The sequence below is a fragment of the Neovison vison genome, chromosome 3 (genome assembly GCF_020171115.1).
Source record: "Neovison vison isolate M4711 chromosome 3, ASM_NN_V1, whole genome shotgun sequence".
NCBI classification, from domain to species: Eukaryota; Metazoa; Chordata; class Mammalia; order Carnivora; family Mustelidae; genus Neogale; species Neogale vison.
This window is the reverse complement of record NC_058093.1, coordinates 19348124-19370692: the sequence shown is the minus strand read 5'-3', so window position 1 is coordinate 19370692 and position 22569 is coordinate 19348124. Positions and strand designations below refer to the sequence as shown.

Below are 22569 nucleotides of genomic sequence, written 5' to 3'. Positions count from 1 at the left end.
TGAAGTCCAGAGGCATTCATTAGGTATTACATAATCCAGGCCTGGGAAACACAGACACAATAGCATTTGGGTTTAATAAAAGGGCAGAGCCTCCCTGGGTACTTCCCCCTTGTGTTTTTTAGCCTGACAAACGATCAGCACTTTCAAAGTTTGTGAAAGAACTCATATATTTGTGACTTTTAGACTGAGTATGGTATAGGCCCAGACACAGAATTCTTAGTCTCTTTGCTTACATTTTAGGTCAGCATATCACAGAGACTTGCCAGGACAATCTTTTCACAACTGCTCTCAAAGGCTTTTCTGTATGAGTAAAAGCTGTTGACCTTAATTCCCTTTATCAAGTGTTCTACCCTGCTCTGTGTAGGTTCTAACACAAAGCGGGTAGTGATGTGTACTCTTGACAGTGGAACTTCTGTGTAGGTGTTGCCCACCTCTGGGCATGTCTGCTATTGAAGAGATGTAAAGATGGGGAAATTGCTGGGCAGTTTCGTGTACCATAGAATACAGTGAACCATGTGTCAATGTGCTATTTCTTTTCTTCCAGGAAATCAAGGATTGCATGGCATTGCTTTAACAAGCACTTCCTGTTATCTTTACGGAGATCTCAATGAAGAATAATCTCGAAGGAGCATTTGTCTTCCTGTACTTCTGCTAATGGCCATTAGCTGCTAGCAAATGCTTTTAATGACTGAAAAAACATCAACTATCCTTGTGCTTGGCCTGCTCTAGGCAGTCAAATGAAGGTTTCTTTCAGTTGTTTCGGAACTCTATTGCTGAAGCACAGCTCTCTTTGTTGGGTGAATGAGTGTTCATGAAGCCCTTTCCTGAACCAGCGGAGGAGCCTTAGGCTTTGTGAAGCCTGCAACATGGAAGCTTTGGAAGTAGATGATATCAGTCCAGCCTTGGAAGTTACTGAGGATTTCTTTAGTACTTTTGACAGTAAGCTAGAAAAGGCTGTACAGCAAGCCGAGGTTTATGGGATTCAGGAAGTCCCTGAATTGGTGGGGCATGAGGTACTCACTACCATAACGGACAATGGTGCTATCAGACATGTTGCGTCCCTGGGCAAGGGGGGCCTGCTTTGGGACCACTGTAAGAGCAGGCTCTTAGAAACCAAAGCTCAGAATGTCTTCCCTGCCAAAGAACAGTTTATGGTTCAGAAAGGGACAGCCCCGGATAATCTTTCCTGGATGGAACAAAAGGAAGCATCAACCTTTAACTTTTTTAACGTGTGTCAGCGTCGGAGGGACAGGCCTCGTTCCGTCAATGACTTATTGGATGAGACCTCTACTTTTAAGCCAGGTCATGCTCGGTCAAGGTCAGATGTCACCCAGGTGGACTGGAGGCTAGTCCTCCAAACCATGCCTCTGCAGCAGCAGCCACCATGTCTCCGGGGCCCTCATTTCGGCAGGCCCGCTTTTCTGTCGTCCTCACCAAATAAGGTCGAAGATGCTCAAGGGAATACTGGTATGTTTTTATCTCTGATACTGTTGAATGATGGTTGACTTTCTTTTGTCTCTCTTACCTTTACCTCAGGAGTGGCGTCCTCTCCGATGTTCCTGTCCGGTTTTGCTTACTTAATAAGCTCCCTCTTCCGTTTGCTTTCACCTTTTACCTGAAGCCTCATTCTTGGTGCCTTCATAAGAAGTGCTGAGTGAAAAGATGACTATGGTTAACTCTCTAACGTTGTATGTTAGAATCTGCATGGGCTCATAGTTCATGTAGTATTTGCCTTTGTGCAGAGTTTGACAGTGCTTGTTCACATCAGTAGATGTTCATCTGATCACACACGGGGCATAGCCTTGTGCTACGATGCGATTAAAAATGTGTAAAGATACCATCCCTGGCTTAAAGAACTTTTCACTTAAGGCAAGGGGATCAGACACTAACAAACACTCAGGAAGGTACCAGGAGTGAGAGGAAATAGACATCCACTGAAATATTTGTGAGGGAGCTTTTGTTTTACTTTATACCGTTGGAACTTGTTTCAATGAGCAAGTGACAGTGACTGTGAGAGGACAGAGGAAGGAAGGAAGATACTGTGCTGGGTTTGTTAGGAAAGGCTTATGAGAGTTTATGGAGTTTCAGCTGGCCCATGAAAGACACGAAGATGCAGAAAGGGGTTCGCGGTAGAGGACACTGGGTCAGGAGTACAGTGGGAACCGAGATGAAGAGATGTGAGGTGCAGGGGGAGCAGGGGGTCCCATGGAGGCTAGTAGGAAAAGGTGGGAGAGGTTCGTTCAGACCTTGTGGTGTGGGGCCCTCCATTTCTTTTTTCCCCTCATACTTCATGCACATACATATGTACATGAATTCTGGGAGGTGTGACAAACCATCTCGTCATTTCTCCGAGCGTTTTCTTTTAGATATCTTAAATATTTAATAATATTACTATTGTTAATTAAATTTGAAGCTCATCGGGGCACCTGGGTGGCTCAGTCGGTTAAGCGTTAGCTTTTGGTTCAGGTCGTGATCTCTGGATCCTGGGATCAACCCCGCATTAGACTCCCTTGCTCAGCTGGGGGTCTGCTTCTCCCTCTCCCCCTGCTTCTCCCCCTCCCCCTGCTTCTCCCCCTATTCAGGCATACTCTCTCTCTCTCATTCCTCAAATAAGTAAATAAAATCTTAAAAATAAATAAATAAATAAATAAATTTGAAAATCATCCATAACAATCAAAGAGACACTACCAATCCCTCCTACTTTTCTCTGCCATACTCTCTTTCATAAAAGGGCCTCACAGTAAGTATTTCTTAAATTGGTCTTCCTGAAGTGTGCTTTCTCATGAATGGCTTTGTTAGTGGAAAGTAAGCCGTTCATTCCCTCCCTCACTCTGATTTGTGATCAGCTGTTTACGGTCTTCCACCGATCACTGAGAAAGGGACTGTTTCTTGTTGTTTTATCCTCAGTACCTAATATGGTGCTCTGAACATAGTTTCTGCTCAAAAAAATTGTTTAAAATGTGAAATGAATGTAATTCTGATAAGCTGATAAATTAACAACAATAACTTCTTTAGGCAGTTTGCGTCTTTCTAGAGAAAAAGCCCACCCTCTTTTTTCCCTCCACCCTCGTGCCATCATCTAGCATTTCACACCTTGCCCATCCCCTCTGTGGAGCTCTTTAGCAGCAGTGAAAAATGAAGATTTGCTTTCATCTCAAAGGCTGCGCTGCACTATCCTTGTGGTAAGAGAAAATCAAACAGATATGGCTTATAAAGTGACCCCTCCCATTGGCAGAATGTTGCCCTGGCCTTGGAGGAGTATCCAGATACCTCACAGACTCCCGGGTTGCCTGGGGACAGTTAGGATTCCCTTTTGTGGAAGAGTCTGACTGCTGCTTGGTGAGCACGAAGCCTGGTGTGATGATTGGGCTTTGCCCTTTCGTCTTTCTGAAGTTGGCAATCATTTGAAGTAATTCTGAAGTCATTTTGCATCACTCCTCAACTCTTCCTCGTTCCCTGATAGTGTTTCTTTAAAGAAAATGATTGCTTTGGATTTGAAGATCATTTCTTCCCTAGCTTCTTGCTTGGGATATATGAGAGCAGAGTACATCAAACAGACTAGGAGCCTACTTGTCACTCTCAGAACCAACACCTGAGCACCAGTGTGTTGTCCTCGGAGTGAGAGAGCCCAGTTCCGGGAGGAGGAGGAGAAAATGGTGGCAGTAACAGTGGGCACTGACGAATTTTGAGTTTCTTACAAGTAGCAGCTTATTTAATTCATATAATACTCCTGCAGTGTGGATATTTTAACTGACCCCATTTTGAGGGTGGTGAAACACAGAGATGGTGAGGCACAGAGAGCTTAGGTAATGTGCTTCGAGTCCCATAGCTGGTGTGGGGTGGATCCTTGATTTGATCGTGGGCAGCCTCTCTCCAGAGTCCACGCTCTTAACCACTGAGCTGGAGCTGTACCCTTATACTGGAAGCCAGTAGTTCTCGGTCTCCAGAACCCTCTGCTTTGAAAGCCTTATTAGCAGTCAGGCCTGTGGATGTAGAAGATGGGAAGTGGTGTGGAAGAGAAACCCGGATGATGATCACGGAACTAAAATTAATCCCTCAGGAGATCACCAGCGAGGAAAGACCAAGAACGACAAAGCACCCTAGCTAAACAAGGATTCGTTTTTGCATTTAACAAATTCACTAAAGTACATGGACATTGCAGAACTGGCCACAGTGCTTTAGGGGACCAGCGAGTCCACGGAAGGAAGACTGTAACTTTCCCTTCATACTCTTGAACACTGGCTATACAGAAGAGCTTAAGTGAGGTGACCCCATGGATTTGTAACTATGGAAAGAAGACTTTGGGGTTTTGTTTGATCTTTGGCTTTCTTTTTCAGTCTTACTTAGAAGCCTATGGATGGATGTATTCTAGAAATCTTATTGCCTCAGGCACTGACAGACCCAGGACAGGCTTCTTACAGGGGAATATTGCCACTGCTAAGTAGATGAAGGTTATGGTCAGTGGGTCTACCAGGTTGATGGATTGTAGCTTGAATCCAACCCAGCTAAGACTGTGTAGTATCTGAGCAAGGGATAGTAATGTTGAAAAGGTTAGGTCATAGATCACTGGGAAGCACGAGATCTAAGGCAAGATGGAAACAGAGGCGGCCCCCCCCAACTTTATTGAAGTATAATTTGTAAAGTTGGAAGACATTATTTAAAGTGTATGTTGGAATGATTTGATATATATGTACTTTGCAGAAGGAGTTCCCTGTCTAGTTAGTTAGCACGTCCTTCACTTCACATCAGAGGCAGTTACTTCTAAAAATTCTCAGGACAGGGTCAGCTCCTTTCCTTACTGCCATGCCCTGGGCAGCCTGTAGCAAGGTATGACAGGAAACTCGGCTTGGGGGACAGTCCTAGTTCTCCCACCAGAATGGATCATTGCTAGTCCTAGCACCGATCTTAGTTCTGTACAGACATACTCTCAGATCAATTATCTGTAGTTAACCCTTTCCTCTTTATATGACTATCATCCTGTTCTTATTCAATGAGTAATAATACAGCCATAGGTGGCAGCAAATTTCCCATGAGATTGGAAGACAGGGTCCTAACATCTTAGAATTATAATCCAAATGTAAATATGAATTAAGGTAAGAACATAGAATGTCATATGAACATGCGGATGCTAGATATGTTATCAGTATGAAAGACAGATCACACATACACACAGACTTAGACCTATAAACATATACACATGGTAGAGGAAGGTGAGGGGTATGTGGAAAGAACAGTCAGTTAAGACTCACTGTGTAGGTTTGGAAAAATCACTTGTCTGTTGGTTTTGATTAAAAACCTAGAGAAGCAGGTTAAATTGTCTCTAAGACTCTCCCAAATCTAAAATTATATCATTTTAAGATGTATTTGAACTGACCCTGACCATGGTTGTATAGGAACTAATTAACTACAGTCAGATTGGTAAATCATGGAAATATGTGTATGGTCAAAATTATTTAACACAGAAGAACTTCTGTGTGCCTTGTACCTAACTCTACTTTTGGATGAACTGCTGTGGTTGCAATTTTTAAAATCGTTTTTTTAAGAAATCCTTTGCATTAACTATGGAGCTCTGAAACTCAACACACTGCCAGAGTCTGACTTCCTTTTCCCCCCTGACTGTGTTCACATTTTCATCTGCTTGGCAAGGGCAGTGGTCAGCTGGGTTTTTGTGTCAGTTGGTCTCACTCTCCGGTGACCTGGTACCATTTCTATGCCTGTATCTTCTTGTTCTAAGTACTTTAGGAGAAGGTCTCAAGCAGAGATTTTCTTTAGAGCTAGAAAGACCATGGCAGTATGATTTTTTTTTTTATCTTGAGTTTTATGTTACTCTGTTTCCATTCCCTTTTTCCCCATCTTTCACTTAAAAAAAAAAAAAAAGCGAAGTTTGGGACTTACACTAAAATGACTGCTTTTTCAATTAGGATGTTTCTCAAAAGCCTTGGAGCCAGTAGAGGTGGGAATATTCCTGTGGGCTTAGAACAAGTGAGGTCACCAGGACATGGTCTCTTGCTGAATTTATGATTCATCCTTCAACAAGATTAGTCGGTACAAAGAAGTTGCTAAAATAGGTCACAGAAAGTTGATTTTATATGGTGTATAGTTTCCACTGGTTACATTATTAAATGTTGGCCTGTGGCAGCTATTGGAAACCCAACATGCCTCATCGACAGCCCATACCCTAATTCTAACATTTCTGTGATTGCTCTGTTTATATGGCTTATCTTTCTTGGCCAAAGAGAACTGTAGTCACTAATTTCACAAACTGCTGGAGTTACCTTCTTTTTTTTTAAAGATTTTATTTATTCATTTGACAGACAGAGATCACAAGTAGGCAGAGAGGCAGGCAGAGAGAGAGGGAGAAGCAGGCTCCCCGCTGAGCAGAGAGCCCGATGCGGGGCCCAATCCCAGGACCCTGGGACCATGACCTGAGCCCTGAGCCGAAGGCAGAGGCCCAACCCACTGAGCCACCCAGGCGCCCCTGGAGTTACCTTCTTAAAACACAAATCTGTTCACACTGTTCTGTTCTCAAAAATGTGTAATGGTTCCCCATTCTTTACAAAATCAAGTGTAAATTGTATAAAGCGTGCAGGTGTCTTCCCAGCCTTATCACTAGCACCTTCTCTCACCCCACCTATGTGCCATGTTTGAACGTGCCGTGTCCTTTGAAGCTCCTGAGCCTTTGCTCAGGTTTTCTTCTCTTCCAGATTACCTTCCTTGCCACTATTATCTTTCAAGGATTGATCCAAATGCCATGTCCTCCCTGAGACCTTTCTATATTTTTTTCAATTAAAATTCTTTTTTTTTCTTTCACTGTATGTTTTCACAGCGCATTTAATTCTGCTGTGAATGATAGGTCATTGCTTGTCTATCCATCTCCCAAATTAGGTTGGAGGTTTTTTGATGCCAAAAACTGTATCATAGAAAACTTTGTTTTGTACCAAGTATGATCATAGGCGAAGTGTCTGGTTAAATTTTATGTGTTGGGCGCTCAGAACATCAGGACAGTACTGTTTTGTATTGTTTGTTTTCCAAAACAGAAATGGCCTCTCTTGCCTTAACTTCAGTTGAATGAAGTTTGTTAATACTATCAGTAAGAGCTATCATTAAATGAGAGTTAACTTGACACTCAGGCCTGTACTACGTGTGTATGTGTTATCTTATTTAATAATCATAATAGTTTAATATGATAGATGATATTGTTCTGATTTTACAAATGAGGAAACTGAGTCTTAAGGAAGTTGACCTCACCCAGGGCCATGCAGTAGTATGTGGTGGGGCCAGGATTCCGAGCCAGGCCTGACCTTAGAGGCCACGCGTAATCACTCAATAATGCTGTCTCTCAAGCCCGAGGAAGTTGAGGTCATTCTTTCCACCACAAATAAACATGGTATGATCTAGATTCCAGGTTTGGAAGTTAGAATTCTACTCTCAACTTGCACACTTTGTGGTATAATCTTGGCCAAGTCATTTTGCTTCCTGGAATTTCTTTCTAAATCTGTTAAATTAGTTAATATTTTCAGAAGCAGTTAACTAGCATACCCACCTAAAAGTGGCATAAATAATAAGGCCATTTATCATCTTCCATTCTCTTCCATCTCATAGGTAGCTGTGGAGCACTTAGTGAATATCAGGCACTCTTTACAATAAACACTTAAGAGGTCCAGATGTAGGAGGTTCCAGGGTCATCAAAGATCCAGGCACTTTCCATCTTTTTGCTCTACTTCTCAGTATACTGGTAATGTCTTTTCTTTATCTTCATTGGTACAAATAGCTACAGTAGTCCCAAGAGCCATTTTCTTACATATCAATAGCCAAAGTCAGGAAAGAAAACCAGAGCACCTCTTCTGGGTCTTTTTTCCAGTGACCTCCAATAACACCACCGTCAGTAGCTAGAGTCACATGCTTACCCCTAAAGCAAAGCCTGGCAAAGGAAAATAGCATTTCTGTGATTGGATTTAACAAATCTCCCTTCTTTCCATGGGGTAAGGGAGAGGAAGCATCTGCCCCCCATACCTGAACAAGATTAGGGTTCTGTTGGTAAAGCAGTGGAGAGACTAGTTAATGAGGTAAGCAACTGAGAAGTTCTACCTTGGATTTCTAGTCCTTCCGACTCTAAGTTGCCATGATTCTAGAATGTAACCCAAAGATACTCTAATGAAATACCATTTATCTTAAAATCTGCTGGCCTAAGTATGGGAGACTCTTTTGTACTTAATTCCTATAGATTAGGGAAACACAGTAAAAGCCCACCATGGCAGTGAATGAGCATAGCTTGAAAGTTGGTTTGGAATTGTTTTCTGGGTCACAAAATTCTTAAAGACTAAGGATTACCCTTGTCACAGAAGGCAGAAAGCCTCTGCATTTAAGAAGCTGGGTCTGTGATCTCCTAGTGGGGTTCACACTTAGAAGTGAAATTGACCAGGACTGTATGGACTAATGCTGTTATCACTGTTGCCCATAGCAAAGAACTTAGGTGGAAAAGATCCCGAAGTTGGTATGTCTGTCTAGCTAATATGTAGCCAGATTTGTTACAGGTCTGTTTCTACAAGAGTCTTCACAAATAATATATCTTTTTCCGTGGGTTTATTATGAAGGGAGAGCAAATGGGATAGTTTCCTTTACCTGTAAAGAAAGGTCTCCAAAGTAGCCCTCAGAAAAGACATCACTTGCGTCTACTTCATTTCTACCATAAATGTTTGATAACAAGTATCCATGAGCTGTGGCTGTGTTGGCCTATGCAGCATATTTCAGATGTCAAGACACAGCCCCTTTTTGGTTCCTGCAGTATTTTTTGGCTCTGTCACTTCTCTTGTGTGCCTCTAATGAGGAGAACAAAAACCTAAAACTATTTAAAACTTTTCCCCCTAGTTTCTGGCTTAAATACAGTTGAAAACTGTAACATGAAACACAAAGACTCGAAAGACTGTGTTTTGTTCATTAGGAATATAAAGAAAAGAGACAATCTAGAATGTCAGAGAGGTCTTCATTGAGGAAAGGATGCTTTGGCTGGGCTTAGAGGGTTGAGCACAAGACAAGATGGAGGTGAACATAGCATGTGTGTGGAATGGCCTGGAGGCTAAAGTGGAAATGGCTGCATTTTTGAGAGTTGTAGTCTGAGGTCCTGGAGGACCTTCAAAGCCAAACAGACAGACTTAGTGTGATATGTTTAGCAAAGAAGCACTTGAAAATTACTTGAAAATCAAAATTAAAGGGGTATTTTATAAAAAGTATGTAAGTCAACAGGGTGGAGGGGTAGTGGGGGTAGGTACCAAGAACCTCCACTCCTGTAAGTTTTGTGTCTATGTAAAGGGATATCAGTTAGACTAACACTCCTGGCCTCTTTCCTTCCCTTTGCACACTCCATCCCCAGGGAACAGCAACTTACAGGCAAGTTTAGGAGAGGAACTGGGTCTGTATAACTCAGCCTCTCTCACAGGAAGCACTGGTTCTGGTCTGTTCCTCCAGACCTGCCCCTCTCCATCCGTCAGCCTTTATGGCAGTCCCCCAGGAGGGGTAATCTGTGGTAATCAGTACTGCTTATAACTCAGAGGTAAGTATGTAGAGTCGGAGGGGTCAGATTGGTAGGAGGATCCCTAAGCTGCATCCTCCAACTGGCTGATGTTCTCCATGTGTCTGACACTGTCCTTCAATCTCAATTGGTTTAAAACTTGGGTGAATGAAGGAATGCTATTTATTGATTCCCCTCAGCCTACCTACCCCCCACCCAGTATAGGATGGATTGATAGGAGGGAAGAATGGAAGGGGTTGAAACCAATTAGAAGACTCTGCCAGTTTCATGCTGTGAAGTGGTAAGGTCCAAACTTAGGGTGGCTGGGGCCAAAGAGAAAGTGGGACTTGCGAAAAGAAAAAGATGGACTTGGGGCGCCTGGGTGGCTCAGTGGGTTAAGCCTCTGCCTTCGGCTCAGGTCATGATCCTCGGGGTCCTGGGATCGAGCCCCGCATCAGGTTCTCTGCTCAGCAGGGAGCCTGCTTCTCTCTCTCTGCCTGTTTGTCATCTCTGTCAAATAAATAAAATCTTTTTTTTTTTTTTTAGATTTTACTTATTTATGTGACAGAGAGAAATCACAAGTAGACAGAGAGGCAGGCAGAGAGAGAGAGGGAAGCAGGCTCCCCGCTGAGCAGAGAGCCCGATGTGGGACTCGATCCCAGGACCCTGAGATCATGACCTGAGCCAAAGGCAGTGGCTTAACCCACTGAGCCACCCAGGCACCCCAAATAAATAAAATCTTTAAAAAAAAAAAAGAAAAGAAAAGAAAAAGAAAAAGAAGGGCTCAATTGGGCCATAGATCTGTTGACAGGACCTGTTTCTGATTCATTTGGTGTCCACAGATTCTAGCAGAGTCCTTTGTACATATATTCAACAAATATTTATGGAGACAGCCACAGAGTATACAGGGGTGAGAGAGACATCCAGGTCCCTGCCCTCAAGGAGAAGGAGAGAGTTCTTTGAAGGAAATAAAGCAAAGTAGAAGATAGAGAGGGGGCTCTTGAAGGTGGTAAAGGACGGCCTCCCTGAGGATGGCACCTCTGAGGGGAAAAACTGGGAGGCATGTAAGTCAGTGGGGCTGCAGAGAGAAGTTCCAAATGGAGGATATAGCAACCTCAGAGTTCAGAGGGTGGAGTGCACTCAGCTTGCTCACAGAACATAAAAGAATGTGGCTGGAATGAGAGAAGGGATGCTAGATGATGTGAGATGAGGTCACAGCAATAGTCAGAATCCAGACTGTGTGGAACAGGACATGGAGGCAGTGTGAGAATTTGGCCTCTGAAGGAAGGAGACAGATTGAGCTGGACAAGAGGTAGGATCAAGTGAATGCTTTTTTAATAGATACAACAAAACTTAGGGTATTGGAAGACAGGAAGAAAAGAGACTTGTGGAGGGAAAGTAGTTGTTGCAGAGGACGAGATTCTAAAGAGGTGGGAAGGAATTAGGCACAGAGTAGAGGTGGAAGGGTTAGCTTTAACAAGGAGGCAAGAATATTCTTTTGAGACCAGATGACCAAAATAAGAAACATCTGTTGAATACTCATGATGTATCAGACATTGTTCTAAGAGCTACTCATTTCTTTCTCACAGGAGTACTATTATGATAGCCCATCTTAAAGATGACAGAACTGAGACTCAGGTTAAGTAATTTGCCCATGGTCTCAAGCCAGTAAGTACAGAATTACGATTTCAGTTTAGGCTCGTTGGCTCCAACACCTTTGGCCTTAGCCACTGTGCTCCGGAGCACTTGTGCAGGACACCGGGTAGCAGCGCAACGCTGACATGAAACCGAGCCTAGTATGTGCAGAGGAGCTCCCTGCAGTGCACAAAATGAGGCAGTGGGATTCGGTGTTGGGGAAGAGTAAAGGAAGTATGGAAAAATTGTTGTGGGGGTTGTGTTTGGGACCCACTATATGAATAAAAGAATGAATAGGACTAAAGATGTGATAGAAATTGAGCACCATGAGTTTCTGTTTGGTGCTATGGTTTGAATATTTTATATCACTCCCAAACTTCACATGTTGAACTGTCTTCTAAACTGATGATATCAGGAGATGGGCCTTTGGGAGGCGCATGGTCATGAGGACGGAGTGTTCATGAGGGTCTTAGTGCTCTTACTTACAGGAGACCCAAAGGATCCCCAGCCCCTCCCACCACAGAAGAAATGGAATATATCTGCCGGACTTTGAAAGGCAGTCCTTTCAGGCTTGTCTTAGATGGTGTTACACTGAAGTGTGTGGCCATTCTCCCTTCATTCTCCACTTTGGCTTCCTTTCACATTTATTAATCTTGTAATAAGAATTTAAATGTGTCCTTTAAATTTGCCTAGATAACTTTGCTTTAGAATATTGGCACCATATTGGGCTTTTGAATTCTTTCAAAACATTAAAATGTTGCTCTTTGTCTTTCATTGTAATCATTTCCCAATCTTCGCTGTCCTATTCTTGTGACTTTCATTCATTGTGCTGACTCAGGCAGTCCAGATTTTCTTGGTAAACTAGATTACCTCAATGTTTCTTTTATGTATTGTGATCTGGGATGTGCTGGTTTTTAAAAAGAGAAAAATGCATGAAGTAATAAAAATGAAAGTATGTAACTATTTAACAATTATATAATTACGTAAGTTAATATATGCCTCCCCTTATTATTTATATTATGACATACATATCCTGTCTGAGGGCTTCATATCAAATAGTATATAGTCTGGACAGGAGGAATGTGGGTGCTGGAGTATGGAGGCAGAAACTTTCTGTTGTTGCATTTTACATTTCTTTCTGATTTTTTGAACAATTTTGTTACATAATTTAATACATACGTGATAAATGTGAGATAGTATCTGAAATCTGAGTCATCAGAGTAGTGTAGCCGTAGAGCCTTAGGGGTTCAGGGGAGGACAGTTGTTTTCAACTAGAAGGAATGAAGAAGGTCTTCAAGAATAGTAAGGTAGGGGCGCCTGGGTGGCTCAGTGGGTTAAGCCGCTGCCTTCGGTTCAGGTCGGATCAAGCCCGCCTCGGGCTCTCTGCTCAGCGGGGAGCCTGCTTCCCTCTCTCTCTCTCTGCCTGCCTCTCTGTCTACTTGGGATCTCTCTCTGTCAAATAAATAAGTAAAATATTAAAAAAAAAAAAAAGAATAGTAAGATATTGGGATGCCTGAGTGGCTCAGTCAGTTAAACGTCTGCCTTTGGCTCAGGTCATGATCATGGGATCCTGGGATCGACTCCCACTTGGGCTCCCTGCTTAGCGGAGAGCCTGTCTGTCCCTCTGCCTGTTGCTCCCTCTGCTTGTGTGCTAGTGTGCTCTGTCTCTCTGACAAATAAATAAAATCTTAAAAAAGAGTAGGTAAGATTTTGTTCTCGCCCTCGTGTGAGGAAAACACATCCACACAGAGGTGAGGGGAGATCTAGACAGGGAGATCAGTGAGAGAACATGCACAAAGTTGGGAGGGGTGAGTGCTGGAAACAGCATCAGGTCCCCTAGGTGGAATGTGGGGGAGTGGAGAAAAGTACCTGCATGGTGTGAAAAGGTCACTGGGGAAAATGACAATGGAGGGATCAGACTAACATCTTCTGAACCCCCTAATCAATCTTATTACCCCTAGAAGTGGGACAACCTTCTGTGATATGTTCTTGCCAAAAAAAAAAAAAAAAAAAAAAAGTCTAAATGAACCTCAAGATCTAAATAGCAGTTGGCAGAAAACAGGGGGAACAGAGGAACATTTGAACGATACCATGAGGATACACTCGGCCAAGTCTAGAATGTGAGAAGTTCTACAGGACAAGGGAACTCATTTCTTCAATAAACATGTGTGGCATGAAAAAAAAAAAAAGAAGGAGAACTGTTATAGATTTAAAAGGTGTATTAGCCAAATCAATGTGTGAACCTAAGTTGAACAAACCATCTGTATAAAGAAACTTTTTTAGACAATCTGGGAATATCATATATATATATACTGTAGATTAGATGAGGATTATTCATGTTGTTGGGTGTGAAAGCAGGGTGTGTGTGTGTGTGTGTGTGTGTGTGTGTGTATTCAAGTTTTATCTGTCAGATTAGAGATACCCCTTGAAGTATTTACACTAGAAATGGTAAAGTGTTAGCAATCTGCTTTCAAATATTGAAGCCAAAACAACCAAAAATGCCAGAGTCAGAGAGGGGTGGGAGATACGAAACAAGAATAGCAGAAATTTGATTTCCGAAGCTGAAGGACAGGTCCCTGCGTGTTTATTTTACTCTTCTACGTGCTTTGGAGTGTGTTTGAAATTTTCCATAATAAAATGTCCTAAGGAGTTTGAACTTTACTCGGTGGGAGGGGCTGTGCATGGCGCTGGTAACAGGGTGTGAGATGGCCTGGAAGGAGGCGGACTAGAGGAAGGAGCTCATTTAAGACCTGGATTAGGTCTTAAAGGTACAACTATCTAGTTATAAAATAAAAAGTCATTGGTATGTAATTTACAGGATGGCAACTCTAGTTAGTACTGTATTGCATATTTGAAAGTTGCTAAGAGAATACATCTTAAAAGTTCTCATAACAAGAAAAAAAAGGTTTTGTAGTTATGTATGCTGGCGGATGTTAACTAGACGTACTGTGGTGATCATTTCACAAAATATGCAAATATTGGATCATTACATCTGAATTGTACATCTGAAACTAATAAAATGTTATATGTCCGTTACACCACAATAAAAAACAAACAAGCAAACCTTGATTAAGGTGGTGGCCATGAGAAAGGAGACTTTTCTGAGAACAGGTAGAGGAAATAATAGCAAAAGAGGAACTCTCGCAGATGAATGAGGCGCATGACGGGGACAGTGCCCTCCTTCCTCTGCAGTCAAGCAGTAGGCCTTAAACTGCCGCACTGGTACTGCAGGACGGTGAGAAGAGGAAGAAGGGATTTTCACAGCAGAGGACCTGGACCGGGTCTTCGTACCAGCCAAAGTGGAACTCAATGGGGAAATGAATTCAGGGGTGGGTCGGGTTTTTTTCCCTCTTTTTCACAAGGAATTACTCATGGTTTCAATATGGAATTTTTGGGTACAGTGATTTCATTTTGATCAGCTTTTCATCAGCTTTTTCATTTGATCAGCTTTTGATTTAATTGAGGAAATAGTGATAATCCTTGTCAGTGGTTCCATCGGAATCATTTATAGATTTTGCATTACTCATTTGTGAAATTGAACAATTTACAGTAATGTGTGGGATATTAATTAAATGAGTTGAAATGACACGGTCTGGGGAAATAAAAGTTGAACTATAAATTAATGAAAGCTTAGATTTAAATATATACCTCATGATTTGTCTGTAGCCAAATATTAAAAGTCAACTTAAGATAGAAACAGAAAGTAGCATTCGTTAGAGGCTGAAGAGAACTGGTCGTTCTTCCGCCCTCCGCATTTCAAAGACATCAGTACTTCACACAGGAAATATTAGTAAGGTCTGATATAACTAGGCCCTCCAGGGAGGAACACGCACCCTAGAGGATAGCTTTCTGATCCTGTTTGCTCTCTTCTTGACTGTTCTTTTTCAAGAAATTAACGCTACAAACTGCAGCCTATAAATATGGGCCATTTCCTATGATCAGCGCCAATCTCTTCTGTCTCAGTTTAATGTACCTCTTTAGAGAGGGCTGAGCCAGGTGGGGGAAAAATCTGGAAACAATACATTCTCTACCCTTACTCTGCATTGAGAAGGTGAGGGGACTTTTGAGACACCCAGGCAGGACTTCTAACCTGGTCCACCCGAACTGGCAGCTACCACCCTAGCTTGGACAACCAGAGAGAGATGAGTTTTTAATCGGGTTTGCTGCTGGCTTGGACCCAATTAAAGCAGAATTTCTAATTCATGCTTGCTATTATAGAAAGCTCGCAGGGAGGAAAGAAAAGGAGAGAAAAATTCTTAGCTAAAAGCAAGAAAGGTAGTTTTTATTTTACTCAAGGATGCATAGCTGAGCCATTGGGTCACAGGACAGATGGGGACAGAGGGACGCATGGTTATGAGTCTTATTATGGAAAAGATTGAACTACCATCAGCGCTTGATGGAAATGAGAGGGGGAGGGGTAGCAGCAGTGTCTCTAACAGCACTGCCTCCCTTATTGCATTATCAGAAAAGATAGATAACTGAGAATAGGCACCCATTATCTCTCTACAAAGGGATTAGTGTAGGTTGCAAGAAATTAATGGCTTTTGAGTTATCACAGAAATACTAATGAATGTCAGGACTGGAGATGTAAAGCAGGTAAAATTGGCTTTTCTCTGCCTCTTTTCTCTCCTTTTCTCATTTGGTTTGCTATTTTAAGATCAAGATCTGTGTTACCTTTTTTTTTCCCCCCTAAAGCCAAGATCAGATATCATACCCTTTGGGAGTATGATTTGTCTTCTTTAGGGAATGGCTCAATTAGTTTATGACTGCCTCTGATGTGTGTTAGTAAAGAAATTAAGAAATAGAATGAAATGAAAATTCAGAAATGGAAATCTCTATCAGGGAGGGTGCTGCTTCTTTCATGGGTGTCATTTTCACACCTGAAAAAAGTATCAGGAAGTCCCAAATGACTCCCAAATGACAGTCTCCTTCTGTTAAAGTACTAAACTTGCATACATTGCAGCTAAGTATTGATTAAAGATGGCACAACCAGATAAAACTTGTGAAACAGGGGAAGAGAAAGAAATTATACCTACTATATGCTGAGCATTGTGCTAGGAGCTATAATTCTCATTCAACAAGTACTTTTTAAGAGCCTACTGTATACCAGGCATTGTACTATGTGCTATAATAATAAGGTTGAAAGACAAACATCTCCTCTGTCCTCAGCAGAGCTTACAGTCCAATGGGAAGGACAGGCTTCTTTAAAAAACTTCAGAATTCATTTTATTTGTTCAGATATTTAAATACACTATTATACTACAGCCTGACAGGAACCCATCAGAGAGGAATTATAGGGATACCTGTTACTGACCCAGGGCTGTGTGTTTGTAGGTGAGGGATTGGGGGAGTCAGGACAGACTCTGTTCCTGAAAGAGAGGATGGCTAAGTGACGAAGGGTAAGTGTGGTAGCTGCGGGAAGCAGTGGGAAGGAGCACTGTAAGCAGCAGGAACCGTGTAAGCCCGTCCAGGCTCAGAGGTGAGAGAGAACTGCTAGGTAAGCAGAGACTTAAAACAAGTCGGTTGAGTCAAGCCTGGGGAGGTGGTTGTAAGACAGAAGGCTCATGGAGTGGCCTTGAGGACTAATGGGGTGTCTGAGAAACAGGAGTTTATCAGCGGTGACTTCTTGCTCTGTCACTCTGTCCTTTCCATTGACCCTTCCTGGCTTTCCTAACCCAAAGAAAGATGGGAATATTAGCAAGGAGTTAGGTCAGGTGACAGGAGGAAATGTTCTTTCTTTTATATTTAGTGCTCTGTAGAATGTTTCCTAGAAAACATGGAATCCTGGGGAGGTACAGTTATTTCATGGGCCCATGGGGGATAATCCTAGTTATTCCTGTATTTCTGTTTTCCACACAGACCTCTGCATGTCACACTGATATTTCAAACCAACCCCCCTCTGTACTTAATCTTACACTCATAATTCCACCTTTGTGAAGTTTTTTAGACCTGAAATTTCCCCCCAATTACATCTTGTCAGTTGTACTATCTTGAAATTGTACTGCTTCTACTGTGTTTGCTTTGAAACAATAAGATGTCCTTCTATCTCTTTGTAGTTTCTTGCACCTGCCTTTTCATCTCATCAAGTTCATTCATATTCATAAATTAATACACATTGCTTCTTTTTTTTTTTTTTTTTCCTTTCTAGAACACAAGCAGGCATTCCCAAACATTCTGAAGAAGGGGTACCTGGAGATTAGGAAGGACCATGACAGTTACTGGCAAAGCTGTTACGCAGAGCTCTCCCCGTACAACTTGTACTTCTACAGCCTTGACAGCAGTGGCAATCAAGCCCTCTATGCCACCTACCAGCTTTCACACTTCCAGAGCATATCTGTTTTGGGCAACCTCGAGGCCAGGCTGGTGGATACCGTTCTGTATGACAACACTCAGCTGCAGCTAAAGGCAGAATCACCATGGGAGGCTTTGGACTGGGGGCAGAAGCTTTGGGAAGTCGTGCACGCCGCCGTGCCTGGTTACGTGGGGCGGCAGGATGAGCTGGCCAACTCACCCGGACTTGGTCATCACGTTGACTGTACACAGAATCACTGTTTACAGAAGAAGTCCAGTGAGCTGCTCGCGCCATCCCCTGTCTTGGATAGCCCCAAACAATATGAAAACATTATCAAGTCAGGGACGCTATACAGGCTCACTGTCCAGAACAACTGGAAGGCATTTACTTTCGTGCTGAGCAGAGCCTACCTTATGGCTTTCCAGCCTGGCAAGCTAGATGAGGACCCCCTGCTAAGCTACCATGTGGACGTGTGTCTGGCTGTCCAGGTGGACAACCTGGACGACTGTGACTCTTGCTTTCAAGTCATCTTCCCCCAAGATGTGCTCCGCCTCCGCGCAGAGACCCGGCAGAGGGCCGAGGAGTGGATGGAGGCTCTGAGAACAGCAGCCAATGTGGCGAGGAGTTCAGAGCAAAACCTGCAAGTCACCCTGAGAAGCAAACCCAAGGATCAGATGGGTGGGCACGAACTCAGGAAGAACAAACGTCAGTCTGTGACCACCAGCTTCCTCAGCATTCTCACAACTTTGTCTCTGGAGCGAGGACTCACTGCTCAGAGTTTCAAATGTGCAGGTATGAAGCAAAGGTTTAGTCTAAAGCTTGTGAAAGAACAATCCTGAATCTCACCATTGGAATTCACTTTAGAAATCCCCTCAGTGGGCCAGTCACAGCCCTCAGTGGGTCTCTTGTTTAAAAAGCATCTCCTGGGGCGCCTGGGTGGCTCAGTGGGTTAAAGCCTCTGCCTTCAGCTCAGGTCATGATCCCGGGGTCCTGGGATCGAGCCCCGCATCGGGCTCTCTGCTCAGCAGGGAGTCTGCTTCCCCCTCTCTCTCTGCCTGCCTCTCTGCCTACTTGTAATCTCCATCTGTCAAATAAATAAATAAAATCTTTAAAAAAAAATTAAAAGCCTCTCCTTCAAGGAGTTCGCTACATCAAAACATCTATCTTTATGCCGTGTGGTGACGTAAGTAGAAGCAGATAGGCTATACCCCACTGAGTCACAGTGACTTAGCTGAAGCATAATCAGCCTAGAATTTAGGCTTCTTATGTCTGCCCTGATTCCATTTCCTCTGTCTTCTTAAATAAAGGTCACGGGGAATGTGGCTGTCATAAGTTGTCTCAAAGGAGATATTCAGGCCCAAAGCTGTCTGCTGACACTCCTTAGGGAAGAAAAATGTTCATGGTGACTGTCATTGATCATGACCTTGTCAAATCCCCTTAAGATAGAATCTAGAGTCCGCCTTGACAGATAATCTGGAGGTGGCTAATGGCAGGGTAGATGATGATTCAGTAGATGACCTCTGAGTCACGGTAGGCCTGTACCTCATCCTGGGGAAGCCAGGGCTTCTAGAACTGCTGTGGAAGGGTTAGGCACAAAGTAGAGTTCAAGGCCAGTCATCTGTTATTTCTTAAAACCCTATTATCGCTTCTCTCCCCTATTTCCCATTCCTTTCATTTTTCCCCCAACCAGTAAACTAGACAATAAAACCCTCACTAAACCAAATCTATATATCTACTATAAACTAAATGAAATTATTTTGCTTTCACTAAACCCCACAGTTTGGACAAGAAATGTATCTGTAAGGTAAATTTGCCACGAAGGTAATTTAATTGGAAACCTGATTTGGAAGATTTTAATTCAAGTGTATCAGATTTAATTACGTTGTTTTTAAAAAGAAGAGGAAGCTCACCACCAGCCAAGATCAAATTTCCAATTTTTGCTTGTCTCTGCCTTAAAACCCAAATAGTGGTGACACATTGAAAATTTCAGTTTAAGTTATTTGAGATGGTTGCCTTTTCTGTTGACAAATAGTGTACCTAAAGAGGCGATTAAGTGGATCATCCGTGCTTTCTCTGGAGGGCCTCAGTTACTATGAAGCAAAAAGTTGCAGAGTTGGGTAGGAGAGACCAGCAACTCTGAGCCGGTAAGGAAGCCTTCCTAGGTGATATGCATGTATCTGCAGGTGTGAATGACCTTGTGATAAGTCAGCCAGCTACTTTTGCAAAATTTTTTGAAATAAGGGAATACTAGCTTTACCACAGCTTTTAGAAATTATTGACATTTTAGTGTTCTTTTAAAAAAATGTTTTATTCATTTATTTGAGAAAGCAAGAGAGAGCATGGCTGGGGAGAGAGGCAGAGGGAGAGGGAGGAGCAAACTCCCCATTGGGCAGGGAGCCTGATGTGGGGCTTGATCCCAGGAGATCATGGCCTGTGCCAAAGGCAGAGGCTTAACCCCCTGAGCCACCCAGGCTCCCCTTTAGTGTCTTATATCAGTGCATATATTTCAAAGTTCAGTGTTCCAACAATAATTTATTGATGCTGACTCTGTGAAGATTCTGGAATTATGATACACTTCTGTGGGTTTGGATTGCTGATAGGGTCAACAAATCTGTTATGTTATTGGAGTCAAGGAGAATAAATAGCTCAGCTTAGTTTTCAAAGCAGAGACTGGAATAGCTGAATTGGGAAACTGTCTAGTAAAAGGAGGAAGAAAAGTCTCAGCGATTACACAAGGATCATCACATAGATGACCCCTAATTCACCTTGCACTCATAAGTTTGCTTCCTGATGGAGTGTGCACTGCCCACATTCTGGACTGCATTAGCAGCATTTCTAGCACTCAGCGGAAGGAGAAATGCAAGTAGAGGTAGTATTCAGCAGGTCCATCACATACTAGCGGTTGGAGAAATGAAACCAGGAAGAAGACAAAGGTGAGAGAAGAGGCAGGGAGAAGGAAACTAAGTAGAGAAAAAGAGGGAAGGATTACATAATGGGCAGGGATAGAACTTTTTGGCAGCTGCTTTAGGTTCCATGTGGTAGGGTATCTCCCTTTGCTGTCTAAATGTTCTCATTCAGTTTGGCCTGGCTGGGGATGGGTGGTAGTAGGGAACGCAGGAGGCAAGAGAAATGAAATCTAAAACTCATTTGCTCTGCTCAGCTCTTACCTTCATGCTCTGTTTTGGAGTTCTGTAAGGCGCAGGTAGTTTTCTAATCTGGGGTGGGGAGAAGTCAGTCCTAATTTGTGTAGTATGGTGGATTCCAAAGTAGAGATTTTTAAATTTCATTTTAGGACCCCTTCCATCGGAAAATGCTACATTCAGTTGCTTCGTGCTACACATGGTCGCTTTTCATTTTCCTTAATTGCAGCATGAATACTGGTTTCCTACCCCAGGTAGGAATACTTCATCTCCTGTAGGGGGCAGAGTCTCAAAAGAAAAAGGCTAAAACTTGTTAAGCAAACCTCTGAATGTTTTTAAAATTACTTGAGAGGTTGTTCATTATATTGAAGATTATTATAGCAGATGGGACTTTAAAAATTGATCAGACACAGTTAATCTAAACCAGCTGTTGTATTCATTTAGTATTTAAGTCCCCTAACTTTTCATCCTTACAAAAATATCCATTTGGTGAAAAATCTAGTTGCATAGTGTGTTTACCTTCTAAAAACATCAAAATGCTAACTAAATTGTTTTTATTTGAACTTGGCATTATCTGTTATTTTAAGGAGAAGCTAATTCAGAGTATTTCACAGTTGTGAGTGTCTTTAGAATGTAAGTTTTTATGTCCACTTAGCCCCTCCCCCTTTAAATATTTTTGGGAGGGATTTATTTATTTATTCCCTTTAAATATTTTTGAGGAAAAAAAACTTTAAAAGTGGAAGATTGCCCTGAGCAGCTCTTTATTATGATGTCATTCAGTTGCTATCTGGGCGAGCTACAAATGTTGGCTTTTAAATCTACATTATAGTGCTCTTGGCCTTCTTTCACTAAATTCTTTCTGAAGGTGAAGAATTTTTGATATCCTTTTTGGAAACTTAAGGAGCCCCTGCAGAGAAAATGGACCACGACCATCCCAAAATGCCTGAGGTTATGGTTTTGAAAATACATGCTTATATATAACTGTGTATTTCTTAACATGTGCTTGAACTTTTTATAGTTGTATTTGATGATGTGTGGTTTGTTCCATGGCTTCCTCTCAGCTGCATGGCTGCCTCATGCTAGGAAGCCACAGCCACAGTGGTCATCTTGTTGTTCTGGAACCACCTTGGTCATTCTTGCCTCCAGGGCCTTTGCACTTGCATTCCTTCTTCCTGAAAACATGCCATTGGAAATGAAGTTCTTTCCTTCCTTCTCCTGTTTATCATGGGCTAAGTTTCTGCCCATGTACTGAGTTTTTGCCCATGTGCCAAAAACCCAGGTGCATCTGGAGAAGTCTGTGCTACAAGAAAGCAGACGTGGCCCCTGCTCTCATGGAACCTACAGTCTACTCAGGGAGTCTGACATTAATCACATCAGCACGTCATCGGTGTCAGATGGCCACTGTGACAGTTAGGCGGTGGCAATACAACTATATGAAATAGCAGCTATTCAGTCATTTTTGACCCGCAAAAGGAGTTTGATAGGGTTCAACTGAACATGTGATCCTGAAGTCACAGAAGGTTCCTTTTTTTCTTTTTTTTTTTAATTTGACAGAGATCACAAGTAGGCGGGGGTAGGGGAGCAAGGGTGGGGGGTGGAGGGGTGGGAGGTGGGGGGAGTGGGGGGTGGGGGAGTGGGGGGGGTGGGGAGCCCTGCTGAACAGAGAGCCCAATGTGGGGGTGGGGGGGGGCATCCATCCCAGGACCGCTGGATCATGACCTGAGCGAAAGGCTGAGGCTTAACTGACTGAGCCACCCAGGTGCCCCTCACAGAAGGTTCCTGAGCAGAGAGAGCATATGATGCATGCAAGTGGTATTTCAGAACAATTAATTCGGTGCTGCTTTAGTACAGCTTTTCAGGAACACCTCTGTGGAAGAAAATGAGGTCCGATTCTCTAGTGAAGTTACTGGTTGGGATTCAAAATTTGGTTTGGCAATGGGGCACCTGTGGAATTAAAAATTAATACTAAAAGAAATGATTATGCATCTTATTAA

At 42.7% G+C, this 22569-nt stretch overlaps 1 protein-coding gene across 4 annotated transcripts in view; it reads left to right on the top strand.

The window, feature by feature from the left end:
- PLEKHM3 (pleckstrin homology domain containing M3) overlaps positions 1 to 22569 on the top strand; it is a 183872-nt gene that overhangs the window by 22225 nt on the left and 139078 nt on the right. For all 4 annotated transcript variants that reach the window (XM_044241453.1, XM_044241454.1, XM_044241456.1 and 1 more), the window contains exons 2-3: positions 545 to 1467; positions 17292 to 18227. In XM_044241453.1, the coding sequence (XP_044097388.1) occupies positions 867 to 1467; positions 17292 to 18227 (1537 nt within the window). In that variant the 5' untranslated portion in view covers positions 545 to 866. The remainder of the gene's footprint in view (positions 1 to 544; positions 1468 to 17291; positions 18228 to 22569) is intronic.